The following is a 19,333-nucleotide window of genomic DNA, read 5'->3' on the forward strand; positions in this document are numbered from 1 at the left end:
CTTTGGCCTGGACCCTCACCCTTGAACTCTAGATGTGTATTTCCAAATGCTTACCGATCTCTCCTTCTGGATGCTTACGAGCCATCGCACACCCAACCTACCCAAAAGGAACTCCTGACTTCCTCCTCCACACCTGCTTCTCCTTAATCTTTCCCATTTCACTGGACAGCAATTCTATTCCTCCCACCAATCAGGCCACAGGCAGCCGTCCTTGACCCTCCCCCTCCCCCACCCCAGACTCCACATCGGATCCATCCCCAGTCCCGCATGCTCTTATGTGAAAATCCATCTTGGCTCACACCACTTGTCACCACTCTGTGCTATCATCCAGGTCCAAGCCTGCCTGCACCTCGCCTGTACGACTGCAGCGGCCTTCCAAGCAATTTCTCCACTTTCCCCTTGGCCCTCTACAAAGTAACTGATCGTTGTAAAGGGAAGCCAGACTACATTACTCAGGTCTCGGACGCCCGAGTTCTCTCCCATCTCACTCCATGTAAAAGTCTCTGAATGCATACACTGTCTCCCATCACCTGGCTCCCACACACCCCTCTAGGCCCATCTCCTACTCCCTACTGTTTACTTTCTGATCCCCCCACACATTCTCCTCAGCTAGCGACTGAAGCTTCGTCGGGGCAAGGGTTCCCTCTCGTTTGCCGCCACACCCGTAGACTCCACGCAGGTCAGGACATCACCCATCCTCCCCCACACTGTACCCTCCGTGCCGAGAACAATGTGCCATACATAACAGGTTTTGCTATATGGCTTAGAAGATTCAGTGACTAATAAAGGCGGGATGACGTCAAAGATACAGGACTGACAAACAACTCTGACGGAGCGCCAAGACGCCTAACAGTGAGCATGTACATCTTCTCGTCTTGCCCACCCTACCGATGAGGCGACCACCACTCAGTTAGGAACCTTGTACCCAGAATGACTGCTAGCTACATCATGGAAATAGCCGTTATAACAAAATCAGTACTTCTGAGCACCCCTTGATAAAAGGAGCAACAAGGAATTTTTACTATTCGTCCCTTGACAGGTCAGGAGGAACAGAGAACTGTCCTCTGTCATGGTTTTCACTATAATAATACTGTGCATCAACGAGTGTAAAGTGTTTCTGTATCACAAGCAAGGCAGGAAGAAAGGGAGGTGAACGAAAAAAAAAATAATAATAATTTAACTTGAGGAGAATAAAAAGCTTCCAAAATTCCAGTCTCTTTTCCCTTCTTAATGTCCTTAGACCAACAATTAGAAAAGCATCTGCTATATAAATTAAAGACCTTCTTGGAAAAATGTATCCACCTAGACATGCTGACGTTTATCTTCCTGGGGCCAGCTTCAGGGCATAATGAGGGGACTCAGTCTGTACCACAGCACCCAAGGAGAACGTGCAATGTCATACAGTACAATTCTTAATTAGCTTTAAATTCCAAACACTATTACTAGGAAGGGGAAAAAAAGTAAACATGAACATTTTACCTTTCCAAACCAGCCATTTCCAATTTCCTGTATATAGTTTAGACTGTGGCGGGCAACTTGGGACTTCAAACCTTCTGTAGGAAAAAGAACATAAAAACTAAATGTGGGCATTTAACTGAAATAAAACAAATACTAAATACATGATCTAAAGTACAAACATGAACATAAAGTTAAAGCTTATCAACACAAAGGTAGAAAATAAAAGTAGAAATTCTCATATATATATATTTATACACCATCACTTTCAAACTAATATTGACAAAACGGTTTCAAGTTTTAAGACTGACAATATTTTTTTTTTAATATTTTATTTTTATTTTTGAGAGAGAGATAGAGACAGCATGAGCAGGGGAGGATCAGAGAGAGAGGGAGGCACAGAATCCGAAACAGGCTCCAGGCTCTGAGCTAGCCGTCAGCACAGAGCCCGATGCGGGGCTCGAACCCACGAACCGCGAGATCATGACTTGAGCCGAAGTCGGACGCTCAACCGACTAGCCACCCAGGCGCCCCAAGACTGACAATATTTTCTTGAATGAGTTTCCTACCCTGATTCTTGAATACTTTGCACTGTTTTCTTTTTGTTTGTTTGCTTGAGAGAGAGCACGCGCGAGGGAGAGAGCAAGCATGCATGCAAGCAGGGGAGGGGCATAGAGAGAGAGAATCCCAAGCAGGCTCCATACAGTCAGTGCAGACTCCAATGTGGGGCCTGAACTCACGAACCGCAAGATCATGACCTCAGCTGAAATCAAGAGTCAATGCTTAACCAACGGAGTGACCCATACACCCAGGCACTGTGTTTTCTGATCTAACCTACTCTACTCTAACTCCTACTGATCACACCATTCCATTGGCTTTTACTTAGTCCTTAGTTCCAGGGTAGAAGTGAGTACCTTGTCAAAAATCATCAGTGTCAACCTTATCAGAATTCTGAAAGACAAAGATTTACAGCAACCAAATCAAACCAGGAGAAAGGCCATTGAAACGGCACAATTTCTTTGTGTCTTTATTTTTTTTTTTTTTAATATTTTTATTTATTTCTAGGAGAGAGAGAGAGAGAGAGACAGTGTGAGCAGGGGAGGGTCAGAGAGAGAGGGAGTCACAGACTGAAACAGGCTCCAGGCTCCGAGCTGGCAGTCAGCACAGAGCCCGACGCGGGGCTCGAACCCACGAACCGCGAGATCATGACCTAAGCGAAAGTCGGACGCTTAACCGACTAAGCCACCCAGGCGCCCCATCTTTGTGTCTTTAATTTATGATGGCCCCACCCACTCCCAGCCCCCCCAGGCAGCAGCAGTCGTAATGACCACACACGTTCCCATGAGAGCACGGTGGGCCTGATTGAGGTCCTGTGGAACTGTGTTTCTTTTCACCAGAGGTTTCACTGAAGGACTACCACAAATGGCTTCCCTTGGTTTCACCAAACTCAGAACTCTATCAGGATGGATTTCCTCAAAAATAGCGGAAGCCAAACGGACAAGACACGTCCACCTGGGGTAAAAGAAATAATAGCTAAGGTAAACAACAGACAGGCTGAAAACTTTAGCAGAAAACCTGGGGAGTGAGATTTGCAGAGGGGGAGGGGAAGACAGGCTTTGAAAAGCTATTCAAATATATGGAGAAAGGCTGAGAGCCCCTGCACACTCAGGGAAGGACACACACTCACAGTAAAAAGAATATAACTTTCACCTCCAGCTAGGCTTTACGCCCTGCACAAGCAGGAGGTGAGGACTCCAGCAGAGCTGTAAGAGGCCTGGGGAAGGAGTGAATCGACACAGAGCTAATCAGCAAAGACCCACAGAGTACTTTTTTTCTTTTCCTTTCTTCTTCTGTGCACATCATATCATTCAAATTGTCCAATTTTCAACAAGAAAACTACAGAACATGCAAAGAAACAAGACAATATGGCCCACTCACAGGTACAAAGGAAAGGTAAAAGGAAGAGTCCCTGAGAAAACAGACGGTGGCCTTACTAGACAAGACTTTAAATCAATCGTCTTTTTTTTTTTTTAATTTTTATCTAAAAACTATTTAAAAGGGGGGGGCCGTGCCTGGGTGGCTCAGTCGGTTAAGCATCCGTCTTCGGCTCAGGTCATGATCTCGCAGTTCATGGGTTGGAGCCCCACATCGGGCTCTGTGCAGGCAGCTGAGAGCCTGGAGCCTTTTTCAGATTCTGTGTCTTCCTCTGTCTCTGCCCCTCCTCTACTCATGCTCTGTCTCTGTTTAAATAAAAAAATAGTTTATTTATTTTTGAGACAGAGAGACAGAGCATGGGGAGGGGGTAGAGAGAGACAGGGAGACACAGAATCTGAAACAGGCTCCAGGCTCTGAGCTGCCTGCACAGAGCATGACGCGGAACTCAAACCCACGAACGGCGAGATCATGACCTGAGACGAAGTCAGATGCTTAACCGACTGAGCCACCAAGACGCCCCTAAATCAATCGTCTTAAACATGTTCAAAGAGCTAAAGGAAACCAGGAGAACGATGTCCCGGTAAGTGGAGAAGATCAATAACGATACAAATTAGTAAAAGGAGCCAAATATAAATCTGCAGCTGAAAAGTATAATAACTGAAACAAAATAATTCACTAAAGGGGTTCAACCACAGATGTGAGCAGACAGAAGAATCAGTGAACTTAAAGCAAGTTCAAATAAAATTATCCAGGCTGAGAGGTAGAAAGAAAAAAGAATGAAAAAAAAAAAACAATCAATGAGCAAAGGCTAAGGGGCTCATGGGACACCACCAAGTGGACACTCACATGCATAATGAGAGTCCCAGAAAAAGAGGGGAAAGGGGTCAGAAAGAATACTTGAAGATACGGTGGTTTAAAAATGTCCCAATCTGATAAAAGGCATGAATCAACAAAGTCCAACTAAGACAAACTCAAAGAAACCCACACTGAGATGCATCATAATCAAACTGCCAAAAGCCAAAAATGGAGAACCCTGAAAGCAGCAAAAGGGAGCACCTCATCACATACAAGTGATCTTCAATAAGATTAACAACTGATTACTCATCAGAAACCATGGAGGCCAGAAGGCAGTTGGACGGTACATATAAAGTGCCAAAGGAGAAAAACCGTCAACCTGGCAAAAACATCTTCTAAAACAAAGGAGAAATTAAGACACCTCCAGATGAATACAGGTTTAGGAAGACAGCTACCACTGCACCTGCCCTACAAGAAGTGTTAAAGGGAGTCCTTCAGACTAAAATAAAAGGATGCTAAGCATAACTGGAAGCCACATGAACAAATAAAAATCACTGGTAAATATAAAAGTCGGCATAAATGTATTTTTCATGTGCATATACTCTTTATTTCCTACACGATTTAAAGGATGAACACATAAAAAAATGACAAATCTATGTTAATGGGCATACAATGTATGAACATGTAATTTGTGATAATATAAAAGGACGGGACTGAGTTGCAGTTTTTATATGGTATCGAAGATAAGTTGGTATCAACTGAAATACAACTGTTATAAATTTAAGATAACTGTAACCCCAAGAAAATTCCTACAAAATATAAATGAAAGGGAATGAGAAGGGAACCAAAATGGTACATACATGCACATACAAATCCCAATGGCCTATTTTGCAGAAATGGAAAAGCTGATCCTAAAAATCATATGGAATTGCACAGGACTCTGAATAGCCAAAACAAAACAATCCCAAAAAAACAAAAACAAAGTTGGAAGACTCATAAACTTCTCAATTCCAAAACTTACCACAAAACTACAATAACCAAAACTGTGGTACTGGCATAAGGCTAGACCACAGATCAATGGAATTAATCGTGAGTCCCCAGATAAACCCACACAAATATGATAAACTAATAGTCAACAAGGTCCTAGGATAATTCAATGGGAGAAGAACAGTCTTTTCAGAAATCATGCTGGGGCAACTAGCTAGCTGCCTGTAAGAGAATGAACCTGGATGTTCACCTCACACCATATGCAAATATTAATGCAAATTTCAAAGCTAAAACTATAGAGATTATAGAAGATAACACTGGCGTAAATCTTCATGATCTTGAGTTTGACAAAGTTTCTTATGTAGGACACTAAAAGCACAAGCAACAAAAGAAAAAAAAAACAGATTAACTGGACTTCATCAAAATTAAAACCTTCTGCGTATCAAAGGACACTACTGCAAGAGTGAAAAAAACCAACAGGGAGAAAAATGTGCAAATCACATCATTATTATGAAGCTATTATAATTACGACAGTGTGACTGTGGAACAAGGAACTGACAAACTAGTGAAATAGAACAGAAAGCCAACGACAGACCCACACACACATGGAACTAAAACCGCAGGGAAGGATGGGAGGGCCGCTCAGTGAATGAAGCTGAGGAAAACACAGTTATCTGTAAAAAAAAAAAAAAAAGCAAACAAACTCATGGAACCCCTAACACCATACCCAAAAATCAATTCAGGATGGGCTATGGATTATTAACAAAGTAAAACCTTAAAACATTGTAGAAAAAAAAGTAGTTAAGTATCATTTTGATCACAGAATGGAAAAAGATTTCTTAAGACATAAAAAAGCTCTAACGCTAAAAATAAATAAATAAAATTAATTTTAGAAATTAAAATTAAAAAACGAGACTGCAAAATTCCCAGCTTAAAAGGCTGTTAAATTTAGCTATATTAGAATCACAAAGCATTAACAAATTCTATTTTGTGTATACTTAACTTTTTTGATATACATTTTGATTTCTTCATTTTCTGTTTCCATATTTACTAGTTATTTTCTTAGTAGTTACCATGGAGATTACAATTATCACCTAAATTTATAACAAGCTAATCTGAACTGGTACCACATTAGCTTCACCAGCAGCACAGACCATCTGAACCTCAGACAGCAGGGACATAACTGAGCACAGCTCCTTGTGGAGGGTGAGTTGGCAATATCGCTCGGAATTACAAACACATGCACTCTGACCACTTTTGAAAATGTATTCTACAAATACACCAGCCCAACACCAATGTGCAAACCAACATAGGTAAAACCTTTATTTTTAATGGCCTAAGATTAGAAGCAACCCAAATATCCATCACTAGGAGGCTGGTTAAATAAACTGTGCTCAGTCCATACAATTTCAATAGTATAATCTTTTTTACGAGTTTACTTATTTTGAGAGAGAGAGAGAGAGAATGAGCAGGGGAGGGGGGAGCAGAGAGAATCCAAAGCACAGTCTGTGCTGACAGCAGAGAGCCCGATGTGGGGCTCAAACTCACAAACCATGAGATCAATGACCTGAGCCAAAGTTGGGTGCCTGACTGAGCCACCCAGGTGCCCCTCAATAGTATAAATTATAAGCAGGAATAAATAAGCTCTTTTTATGCAAATAGAAATATCTCTAAGGTTCAGCTGTTAAGTGGGAAAAAAGGCAGCATTTTTTTATCATGCCACCTATGAGTGAAAAAAGAGTGTGCTGGGGGGAGGCAGTGGGTAAATGGGAATATTTATACCAAGAAAGTCCGGAAAGATGTATAAGAAACCAAGAAGAGTGGTTAGGTACAGAACCTGGGGGTAGGAGCTGAGGTCAGGTTCAAAGATTAGAGACTTTTCACTATTTGTACCTTTTCACAGTTTGATTTTGAACTGTATAACTATATTATCTACTCAAAAAATTAAATACATTTTTTAAATATTTTTATTTATTTCTAGGAGAGAGAGAGAGAGAGACAGCGTGATAAGGGGAGGGTCAGAGAGCGAGGGAGATACAGACTCCAAAATAGGCTCCAGGCTCTGAGCTGGCAGTCAGCACAGAGCCCGACGTGGGGCTTGAACCCACGAACCGCGAGATCATGACCTAAGCAAAAGTCGGACGCTTAACCGACTAAGCCAGCCAGGCGCCCCATAAAATACATTTTAAAAAGGAAAAAAAAGGAAAAAGTGTATAGTTTCTAACAGACTTGCTTTTGAATATGCGATGTACTTTTTTCACTTAATATGTCACAAGTATCTTTCATCCTTTTATAGGACTACATAATACTCCACATTATGGACTTACCACCATTTAACAAGTTCCATACTGACAGACATTTAATCTGTTTCCACTGCCAAACAATGCTGCAATAAACTCCTTTGTAGATATTTATTTGCCTACTGACCTAAATAAGCTACTAAGAGTGCAACGGTGGGATCAAGGGTAAACACGGATACATACTGTCAGAGTACCCTTGGGAAAGAATGTCTCTATCAACTGACAGTCCCGCTAGCAGTGAGTGTCCAAGTGCCTATCTCCCACACATCACCCCTCTCCCCCTCTTCTCCTCTTTGTTGAGCTGTTATCTTTTTTCTTTTTAACGTTTATTTATTTTGAGAGAGAGAGACAGAGCACGAGCAGGGGAGGGACAGAGAGAGAGGGAGACACAGAATCCAAAGCAGGCTCCAGGTTCCGAGCTGTCAGCACAGACCCTGAGGCGGGGCTTGAGCCCACGGACTGTGAGATCATGAACTGAGCTGAAGTCGGACGCTTAACTGACTGAGCCACCCAGGCACCCCAAGCTGTTACCATCTTACTTTAACTTTGTATTTCTTTAATTAATAGTGACGTTCCATTTTTTATTGGCCATTTGAGTTTCTTTTCATAAATTTCTCCTTTTATATCCTTGACCTATTTTTGCCTATTGAACTGTTAGTCTTCTTATGTTTGTTTGTAACCTTAATATATATTAATATGTAACAAGGTTTTCTAGATTTTTTTTGTAGTTTACAAATATTTTTGCTACTTTTGTCAAATTTGTTTATGGTGTCTTTTATCATACAGAATATTCCATTTTATGAATAAAATTTGCCAATATTTTTCTTTATGGTTTCTAAATTTGGTGTCAAGCTTGGACAGGCCTCTTCTATCCCAAGATCACAGAAATATTCTGGAACTATTCTACACAGAATAGTCTCTATGCAGAGAAATTAAAAATAATTTCTTCCTATTAAGAAGGGATTTTGGGGTGCCTGGGCAGCTCAGTCAATTAAACGTTCAACTCTTCACTTCGGCTCAGGTCATGATGTCACGGTTTATGAGTTTGAGTCCCGCATCGGGCTCACGCTGATAGTGCAGAGCCTGCTTGGGATTCTCAGTCTCCATCTCTCTGCCCCCCCCCCCATTTCCATGGTCTCGATCTCTCAAAATAAATAAATAAACTTAAAAAAAAAAAAGGAATTTAGAATAGAGGGCTTCAGAAACGCAGAAAGGGGTACAAACATAATGAGAATGGCTGTCTAGGCCACTACACTGCGGGTCTCTGGTCCCTCCCCGCTATGTCTTGGACAGAAGTCATCAGGCCCTTCTCTGCCACGCCTTCTTGCTCACAATGAGGGGTCAACATCATAAGACTCGGGGGAAGCCAACCAGAACACCTCTGCGGAGGTTTCCGAGGAGAGAGACGCTCCTCTCTTCCGGGAGCAAGGCTCTGAACCCGAACTGGCAGCAGCCCCGCTCCGAGGTGAGGAGAGAAGCCAGTGTGCGGGATTTAAGCCAACACACAAAGAGTCCTCAGGAGTGAAGGAGGGACGAAAGGTGCGATGGTGTCCAAGTTCCTGGCTCCAGTTGTCTCTAAGGTCTGCCTCACCCCTACCCTTCCCATCGCCTGGTTCCAAGCATCCAGAGAGTCCCCTTTCTATGTACACTGATCTGAGTCAGGATTCTATTACTTGAAATTGATTCACGGGCGTTAAGACTCCAGGATGGAAAAGGCCCTAGAGAATTCTGTCAGGGCTTCCCTTAAGTATAAAGGAAAGCCTATTACCACGTAAGCAAAGACAGGAGAAAACCTTTCCATTTATAAATACACACGTATCTTAGGTTACTTAGGTTATCCTCAGGATATCCCAATGTCAGACTCCTTTTAAATTTCACTATTTGGGTCAAAGTAAGAGTATTATTATTTACAAAAATTAAAAGGTAAACACTACGTGTTAGTTTTTTAATGCTGCCAACACTGCCAATACTAAATTTACTTAACCTCACAAATGTTTTCTATGAAATGCACCACTATGCGTGTTTCGCCTGACTTCCCCTTCAGTCATGCATGCCTACAGCAGCCCGATCTACTACAGGCTGCACACGGCCCCACACCCGCACCACCGTGCATAGCACCACGAACGCAGGAACAGCGCCTAACAGACGGAAGAGCCTTCTCCCAGGAGCTTCAGAAATCCCTGACTCTTGAATTGCTAGTATTTCTGTTTTACAACAAGAAGTCAATCAGCCTGTAACCAAACCTCTACGTTAGGATGAAAAGTCAATCCAATTAACATATCCAAATGTACCCCTCCTTCCTGAACACAGGACACCCCGGAAAGAGGCTAGCGTCCTACTCAGCCCGGCAGCCAGGCAAGCAGCATCAAGAGCTAGTAGAGAAGCCTCCCCAAGTGGAGGCCAGGAGCTCTGTGTGAGAGCTCCATGCAGTGACCAGAGGCGGCCAGTGTGTTCTCACAGCAGATCAAGGGCCCAGAAGGAAAAAGCTCAGCTCCTGCAGGCATGAGGGGCCCCACCACCATTCAGCTTCCCCAGGGAACAGAGAGAGAGGAGCGAGCAGACGAGACCGGCGACCCAGGTACTTCACCAGGTAGTTAGCATCAAGGCTCCCACTCTCACCGCTCTGAAGTGATCCATGGAAACATGAAGCCGGATGCAAGGCCTTACCTACAGAAGACTGGAGCCGTGACGGAGCTGGTAGTGAGATATTTGGTACTGAAAGTGTGAAAACTTCTGCTGGGGACTGAACTGAGGGAGTGTCTTCTGCTGGTGGTGTGAAATCGATCTCATCATCAAAATTATCTTCAAATTCCTAAAATAAAAGATGACCAGTGTTATATCTTCTATAAACCAGTTTGAGAGCAACTATTAAGAAGATATATGCTAACATCTGAGATGTGAACACTCACTCACTCATCTGAAACATGCTGCCTTGGTTTTTTTCCTACTTAAGTAAAAAGCATATATAATTGTGCTCTCCAACACCAAACAGCAGAATAAATAAGGCTTAAAAATAAATTGTACATACTTTAAACTTTTTCAACTGATAGCTTGATGTTAAATGCAACATTTTCTAAAATGACCACAGAACTTCAAGTGGAAACACTCTTCTGGTTTGAAATTTTACTTTTAAGTTACTAGAGCTCACACTCTTCTTTTTTCTTTATTATTCATTTTCACATATCCCTTTGCATACTGAATCAAAACAGATCCATTTTATTTTAAAACTATATACACATTTCTAATGGCAATCTACAATGATTTCCATCAAAATAAAGACAGTTAAAGACTCAGAAAAGATATTTTTGAGGAAGTCCTATTTCTCTGCAAAGAGGAACGATGGGAGAGTTACTGAACCGGGCAGACAAACCGCCAGGGCGTGACTGACGGCCGGTATGGCATTGTGCGGCATGTCAGTACCTTCAGCACACCAAGAATGACTGGTTTGCTGAAGACGGTGGCTTTAAAACCAAGGCTGCGCCCATACAGGGGTGAACATCTTTTCAGTGACTCCGTTCAGCAGAGAGCTGCCCTGACTCTTGCTATCATCATTCCAGTGAGCTCGGTCTACCCTGGTGTCCGTGTGAATTCAACGTTCATCAGATGATGATAAAGGTCATTCATTCACTCAGATAATGAGTATCACCCCACTAAGCACCATAACAGAAGCTGAGAACAGATCCATGAGCAAGACAGTTGTCCTTTCCTCCAGAAAATAGCCTTTTCCTTTTCCTTTTTTACCACCTGCCCCTGCTATCCCCACTAAGCCCCTAGAAGTTATACGGGTCAATTTCTCTGATATGACACGTATGTTCTCACATGCATGTGGGAGAACACTATTCCCACATATGTCACCTTTGCTGTCAAATGCATTAGGACATTACTGCTTTTTTTAAGGGGGGGAGGGCGTAGGAGCAACGAAGTGCTGAACTTCAATCTGTGAGGCACCTCTCAATGCAAGAGCTTTGCTCAATTTCCTTCTGAACATTCCTAAAGCTTCTCTCGTTACAAAAAAGACATTTTATCCATCGCTCCTACTTAACACCAACGCCACCGGAAAGTCTGGCAGCAGCACGACACACCGTGAGGCAGCCGATGACCCTAAAGATTTGGGGAGGTAAACAGCATTATAATAAAAATGGGGCTGGTGAGAAGACGAGGCCGCTTTTCTAGTTAGGCCAGCTGCTGCCCAGGCAGGCGTGTCCTTTATCAGGCGGTAGCCTCCTGCTCTGTAGTGGGCTCCCAAGGGCCAAAGGTCTGTAACACTGCAGCTCTAAATCTAAAGGTGTGGACACTCATCTTCAGTCATGGCTTACACAGCTGGAGGGGGTCCTCTACCCACTGTGGTCCCAGGGCCACCTGTACCAGAACTGCCTGGGGAAGCCTGGTAAAAACACTACTTCCCAGAACCTATGTCAGAATAAACTCCCTGGGTCAATGCTGAGACCCAGCAGGGTCAGAACAATCTAAGGCAAAAATGAGGCATTGTGACACGTGAGAGAGACTGGATTTTAGTTTCAGCAACACTGATCAGACTTCATCCTTGTCCCCAAAAGGCAAGGCATCTGTACATGGCAAGGCGTCTGTACTCGGGAAGACTGACGGTCAAGGGACAGAGGTTCTCTGCCCACCACTGTGCCCCTGTGTGGATATGCATCAAGTTCCCACGGAAGCGTCTGCAGTGACTCCAAGGCCTGGCCGCTGATGCTCTGAATAAGTTAAGCCCTACACGTTTGGGGTAGAATCTTCTAAGGAAAATGGCCTGCGCTAGTCTTTCCCTCCAGCCTTCCTGGTGTGTAATGTTAGCACTGAGCCAAATGGATACCACATCTCCTCTTCTCTGGGAGCTGCCGTCATACTCAAGGTAAAGAAAACACAGAAACAGGGGTGAGGCTCTAGAAATAAGGCTGATGTGTCCAAGGAAGGTTTTAGCTAGAAGACAGCTTTTTCCCTCCAGTTTGAACCAGTGGCCCTCAGGACCCCTGCAGACAGCTCCAGGACAACCAGCGGGGCTCCACAGTAAGGGTCATTTTCTCTGCGTGCCTTCCTTTTGTTTCTCAAGTATTCACGGAGTCCAGATGTACACCAGCAGGCACGCGGTAAGTTCCAGAGCTGGACAGCCCAGCTGGTTTCTGGCAGATTCTACCCATGTGCAGCTATAACACCAGCCCTTCTATAGTGTCCCTCCTTCGCGTCCCCCCACACCACGATTTATAATTGGTAGGGCTCTTCTTTCTCCCCCTCAAAGAACCAGAGGGTTCAGGTAAAATGAAAGTTGTGGTTTCTCAAACACAAAACACACTGGGGGTCCCTTGGCCTCAATGATCCTAACAAGCACAAATTCACCAGCAAACAAAGTTTAGGGGGAGAAACCAGCCTGCTCTTCCTTACAGGCTATTATAGCAAGTAAATTCAATCATACCTTATTCCTCATTTAGGAAAATTAAACAGGCAAGTGGTTACTGTCAATGACGCTCTAAAGCAGGGTCAGCAAACTGCAGCTGGTGGACCAAATCCAAAACCGCTTATTTTTGTGGTTTTACTGGCACACGGCCACACCATTTGGTTTTATCTTTCGTATCTCTAGCAACGCAGCGCTACGACGGCAAGCTGAGAGCTGAGGTGCCTTCACAGAGACCACACAGCCCACGGTATTACTATTTACGCTGGCAGGCTATATTCACTGTGCGGCCCTTACAGACAGATCTGGCCGGCCTTGCTCCCACGGGACTGTGATATGCGCTCTACTGATCAATATATCAGAGGATGGTTTTTAAACGTCCCCACCAGCTGTGCTCACCTTGAAGTCTATTTCCGGGTCCTTACAGCAGGATACACAGTTTGCGATTAATACTATTAGTATCATTAAACTGCACACAGACAGGATCACAAAAGAGGAGGAAACTTCTGCCACAGGTGCCTCCCCTGGAAAGAGAAATAACTAGTATTAACAACATGGACGTTCCAAAGTCAACTTTAGTTTGCAAATCATTACATTTTCCTCCCAATATAAGTGGACCAAGAGTTATTTAAAAAATGCCTAGATGCTCAACATAAAGCAGATGATCGATCCGGGATAAGGAGTCAAGGTTTTTTTTTTTTTTTAAAGTGAATANCACCCAGCTTCCACCAACATCACCAGCACAGTTATCAAAACGAAGACAGTAACACAGGGCCTTACTACTAACTGAACCTCCAGCTTCATTCATGTTTCACCGGTTCCGCCATATCCTTTTTCTTTTCCAGGCACCCACCCAGGCTACCTGTGCTGCGCTCACTCATCTCGTCCCCCACCCCCACCCCCCATCGCCTCCAAGCTCTGACCTTCCTCAGTGGTCCCCTGTGTGTCATAACTTGGACACTATGGAAGAGCGTCGGTCAGCATTTTGTAGAATGTTCCTCAGTGAGGGACGCCTTATCCTTTCTGCCTAATGACTGGACTGACGTTACAGATACGTGGGAAGGATCTAGAATATCACAGGGCAAACTGCCTTCCTCGTCACATCACGTCAGGAGCACACAGCACTGGCACAACTTACTCTCAGTGACATGGACCCTCATCTCTTGGCCCAGGTGGTTTCTGCCAGGTGTCACCACTGAGAAGTTAACACTTTCCTCCTTTACATATGCCTTAAAAGTGGGTCGCAAAGTCCAGGGCACGCTCACAGAGAAGAGGATTTAAGCTGTACCCTTGAAGGGAGGAATACTATAGAATCTACAGACAGGTTACAACTACTACAGTAATTAATATTTGGGAGACGCTCTGAAGGTGTGCAAGTATCCTGTGGCTCCCTAAAGTTTGACACACTTATTTTCACATCTGTCATTGCGTCTTACCTGCAGCAATTACCACCATGATGTTCTAATGGGTGATCTTCTATTGCCCTCATTCCTTCTACATTTATTACTTGGAATTCTTCCCTAAGGAAGATCTCTCTCTTCTCCCTCTGTTGTCTGTCTGGCCCTTTATTTAGTTACAGACTCAGAGATACTTATTTTATATCCTTTGGATTATAATCCATCATTAACATTATTTTGTAGCTCAAATCATTCCAGCTTTGGCCCCTGGCAGCTTTTTCAAGTCGACTACTGGGTCCTCTGGACATGACCCATCTTTCTTTTCTCCAACACTTCCTCATGAAAGCTCCAGGCTTTTCTTCTATTTTCCCTGCTGTCCAGCTTTAGAGTCAGCCACTTCTCCAGGGACCCTTGGTCACAGTAAGAGCTTTCTACTTGAGCAGAGGTCTGCAAACTACACCATGGGGCCTGTGTTTTGCATGGGAGCAGGGGCAGGGAGGGAGGACTCCAGCTTAGAATGACTTTTACATCTTTTTTTAACAAAAGTTTTTTGGGGCACCTGGGTGGCTCAGTCGGTTAAGCATCTGACTTTGGCTCAGGTCATGATCACGTGGTTCATGGGTTCGAGCCTCACGTCAGGTTCTGTGCTGACAGCTCAGAGCCTGGAGCCTGTCTTCAGATTCTGTGTCTCCCTCTGTCTCTGATCCTCCCCTGCTCATTCTGTCTCTTTCTCTCAAAAATAAATAAAGAAAAAATTTTTTAATTTTTTATTCATTTTTGAGAGAAACAGAACGTGAGTAGGGGAGGGGCAGAGACAGAGGGAGACACAGAATCTGAAGACAGGCTCCAGGCTCTGAGCTGTCAGCACAGAGCCCATCGTGGGGCTCGAACTCAAGAACCGTGAGATTGTGACCTGAGCTGAAGTCAGATGCTCAACCAAATGAGCCACCCAGGCGCCCCTAGAATGAATTTTACATCTTTAAAAGACTGTTTTTCAAAACAAAACAAAATGCAACTTTACTTCCAGCCAAGAATTATCTGGAAAACATCTTATTCAACCAGAGCTGCTTTGAAGCTCTTCTTTGTTAGGGCAAATTATTAAGTTTCACCCCACAGTGTTTGAGTAAGAAGTAAACTACCCCGCCCCCGCCCACTTTTTTGAGCTTTAACTGACATACAACATGTAAGTTCAATGTCCCAGTGCACCAAGGAGAAAGCACGGACACGAGTTAAGGAACAGTGTCACCATTTTTCTGAGGTGAACCTACAGCACCTGAAGAACACAAACACTGGCCCAAACTCCCATGTGAGCAAAACAGGCTCTTGAATATAAAATGACCTCAGCGAAGAGCAGAGGAGTCTGAAATCAACTGTCACAGAACTAAACCACTCTCCAGTAACAAGAAGTCCCTCTGTGAAGGGACAAGGCTGAAACCCGTGTTATTCCACGTGGGGCTCAGGCTGGCTGACGCCTTGCTCAAGTCTGCACTTAAAAATAACACGAGTTAACCAATCTGTTGAGGTTCTGCAAGTTCTAAACCAATAAAAATCTGAAAGAGAGGAAAATCCATACTTCAGACACAGAAAGTAACTTGGCGATTCCTCTCAAAGTCCACTGCCTTGGAGAGCAAGACCTCCCTAACCAGACACCTGCATGCATGCGGACAGCTAAGTGCAGGAGATGCCCCCGAGAGCCAGCTCTCTGTGAATGGAGACCCAGAAGGAGGGCACTTCCTCTCTCCTTGCAGCTACCTGTCCTCTCATCCTGTGGGGCCCCCACTTCCCACTGGTATTTACTCTTACAACTTTGCTGCACTCCCCGGACATATAATAACAAATATGACTCCTGAGGCGTATGCAGCAAAGCACTTTCATATACACTATATTTTATTGATTTTTTAAGATGCAGTTTTTGTCCAACCACATCTTAACATGCCTAGATGCCAGGGGTATTGTGCACACGAAAGAAAGCTGGTTTACACTGGCATTTCTTCTTTCTTAATGGCATAAAAATAAGGATGTGTCATAATCCATCGTATCTGAGATTCGATAAAATACAATATTCCATTCAATCGTCACACCACCTCTGAGGGAATTCGACCAGCTCCACATCATACATGAGGATAAAGATAAGCCCAAAACACAAAGTGGGAGAGCGGCAGGGCCAGACTCTGGGTTCAGGGGTGGTGAGAATAAGTCCCCCTCGCTTGCCTGGCTACCACATCATTTTGCCTCAAGGGGGTTACCTTTTAATTCTTAAAAACAGCTTAACCTAAGTACTCTGAACCAAAGTCCATCATTGCTGATTAAAAGTTCATACTTCTGAGGCTCTCCTCCAAACTCCACAAGCGGGTAAATTACTTTTCCCCTCTTTTTTCACCCGTAATCGTTTATAATCACATACCATCTATTTATTGTAATATTTGATCAGAACTGCCTGAAGGCCAACTCAAATTATCTAATTCACAAAACTGTCTTCTGTGAGTCATCAGGTAGGCATGAAAAGTCAGACTCCTGCTAAAAATAACTAGTTACAAGGAGTTTTGCCCTACCTCGATAACGTACTTATTTCTGTTAAGACACTGCAGGGGTGTCTGCTCTCCTATACTCTGGGTTTCTTCCATTCATGTGAGGTCTACTCAACCTCCGTGTCCACCAGAGCCACGGAAAAGCCTCTACAAATTACTGCCGAATGTTTACAGCTGTACCACTTTTAACAGTATTTTATTTATTAAATTTTTCTTTTGATCAGTCCAAAGCATTGTGCTTTAAAAAACAAAAACAAAAAACCCTCTATATACCAGTGAAGGAAACACTTCTTAAAATGAAGAAATCAAACCAATCCGTGATAGGCTGGAAGGTGAGATGGGTTTGCACAAACCACCGAGAGGAAGTAAATTCTAGACATGAGGAACTGCAACTAAAGTCCCCAAGCCCCAGTGGTTCAAACTACAAACAGAGCCCCCAGAAGTTTCCCCATTGCAACTACTGTATTAGGAAACTATGAAGAAAGACGGCTTTCCTTCAATAGTCTCAGCCTGCAGCGTTCAGAAATGCATAAAGCAAACCGATATCCTACTACAGCAAATCGACAAACACAGGAGTGTCCCCACTTTCAGGCTGCTTTCCCGATTACAAACCAAGAACAAGGATAATTAGAGGTTTGGAGTAGTTAGTATGCTTCCCCAAGACACTGATTAAAAAATAATTGGCATCTCTAAAGCACATTCTGCGAGTTTTCCTTGTACAGTTTTTAGACCATTTTAATAGATATCTAGCACTTGATTTAATAAGCAGAAAACCTGAGAAACTCTAAGAAGTGGGTACACATTATCTGTTTTATAGACAGGTAATTTGGAGAATGCAATTTCTCGGCAATGACTCAGAGTTAAGTCAGGAGGACTACCTGATTATTAATTCAACCATTACAAATCCCTGCCAAGAACCTCGATCAGAACTTGAACACACATGTAATTAACCAAAGAGTTACTTGTGAATCCATTTTTGGATTAAAAAATGTTTAAGGTCCACAGATAAAAACAAATGACATTTGCAAATCCATTAGGCACTGAAAATGCAGATATTCTGATTTTGTTATTCCTTCTTCAGTCACTAGCTGACACACCTTTACAGAGACATTTCCTCCTGTTTACTGTTTGGTTATCCAGTGGCAAATTCAAACCCTCTAATCCCAGGACTGGTTCCTTTGGCCACCACTCCCTGTCCTGAGGCTATTTAGGGGCCCGAACCAAGAGTCACTTCATTTGCGTGTATTCAGGTGTCTTTGAAAGGGGCTTATTATTAATAAGAGATGCTTCTATCACCTCATCACTCGGCAGATTCCAAGATTTTAGGAGTTCTGTGCCAGGGAAGGGGACAAAACCCAAACATACATCTCCTATTCTGTCACGGATACGTAATATACCTTAGAACCAGGATCAGGAGACTACGATCTGTAGATGAAATCCTGCCCACTGTTGGTCTGGCCCCCAATGTAAGAATGGTGTTTACTTTTTAAATAGTTGTTTAAATAATAATAATAATATTTCATGAATGTGACATTTTAGATCAATAACTAAATGCAAAAAGAGACAACAAGACATTATATGCCGCCTGATGGGAAAATACTCCACCACCTACTAACTAGCACCACCAAAAGCAAACTACAATAACAACAAAATACCAGCCTTTATCTGACCAATCCTCTAAATCTAAATAGCAATTTATAGGAAATAAAGAAAATCATGGAACATATACACAATGCCACCACAAGAATATAATCAGCGAAGAAGAGGCTAAGAGAAACACTAAGGAGGAAGAGCTGCACTGTGAGAGATGAAGAAAAGACTGAGAGAGATTTTTTTTTTTTTTAATGTTTGTTTGAGAAAGAGAGAGACTGAGCATGAGCAGGGGAGGGGCAGAGAGAGAGGGAGACACAGAATCTGAAGTAGGCTCCAGGCTCTGAGCTGTCAGCACAGAGCCCAACGGGGAGCTTGAACTCATGAAGATCATGACCTGAGCTGAAGTTGGATGCTTAACCGACAGAACGACCCAGGCGCCCTGAGACTGAGAGAGATTTGAAAAGACATACCAACTAACTGCAATGTATTGGTGTCATCTGAATCACGATTCACACTCAAAAAAATCATGACATTTGAGACAACTGGAAATCGAAACACTGGTAATTGACCATATTAAGGAAGTATGACTCATTTCTCCAAGGAGTGATAATGATAATGTGATTATGTTTTTAAAAGTAGTCCTTACGTTTCACAGATAGTGACCTAGTTAAAGATGTCCAGAACTTGTTTCAGAACAGTGCGAGGGGAGTGAAAGTGATGGGCATGAAAAAGACAGCCAGGCACTGACAGAGCCTGAGTGAAAGCCCTGGAGAAGTCAGTATAGCAGTGTCTGTCTAGTCTTGCACAGATTCGTATTATTAAATAATTTCTTCACATCTACTTAAATATGAGGTTTACATGGGGGGAAAGTAGACAAAACACCTTATGATCTATACCACTGCCTGCTCTAGGCACATATGAATTTGGGCAGGAGAGGCAGGG

At 43.3% G+C, this 19,333-nt stretch overlaps 1 protein-coding gene across 1 annotated transcript in view; it reads right to left on the reverse strand.

Annotated features, from left to right (window-relative positions):
- LMTK2 (lemur tyrosine kinase 2) overlaps positions 1-19,333 on the reverse strand; it is a 78,728-nt gene that overhangs the window by 45,586 nt on the left and 13,809 nt on the right. The window contains exons 2-4 of the mRNA XM_077758717.1: positions 13,273-13,397; positions 10,140-10,284; positions 1,480-1,553 (exon numbers count right to left, since the gene is read on the reverse strand). Coding sequence (XP_077614843.1) covers positions 1,480-1,553; positions 10,140-10,284; positions 13,273-13,338 — 285 coding nt within the window. The 5' untranslated portion in view covers positions 13,339-13,397. The remainder of the gene's footprint in view (positions 1-1,479; positions 1,554-10,139; positions 10,285-13,272; positions 13,398-19,333) is intronic.

This window comes from Crocuta crocuta, unplaced genomic scaffold, assembly GCF_008692635.1.
Source record: "Crocuta crocuta isolate KB4526 unplaced genomic scaffold, BGI_CrCroc_1.0 scaffold273, whole genome shotgun sequence".
Lineage (NCBI taxonomy): Eukaryota > Metazoa > Chordata > Mammalia > Carnivora > Hyaenidae > Crocuta > Crocuta crocuta.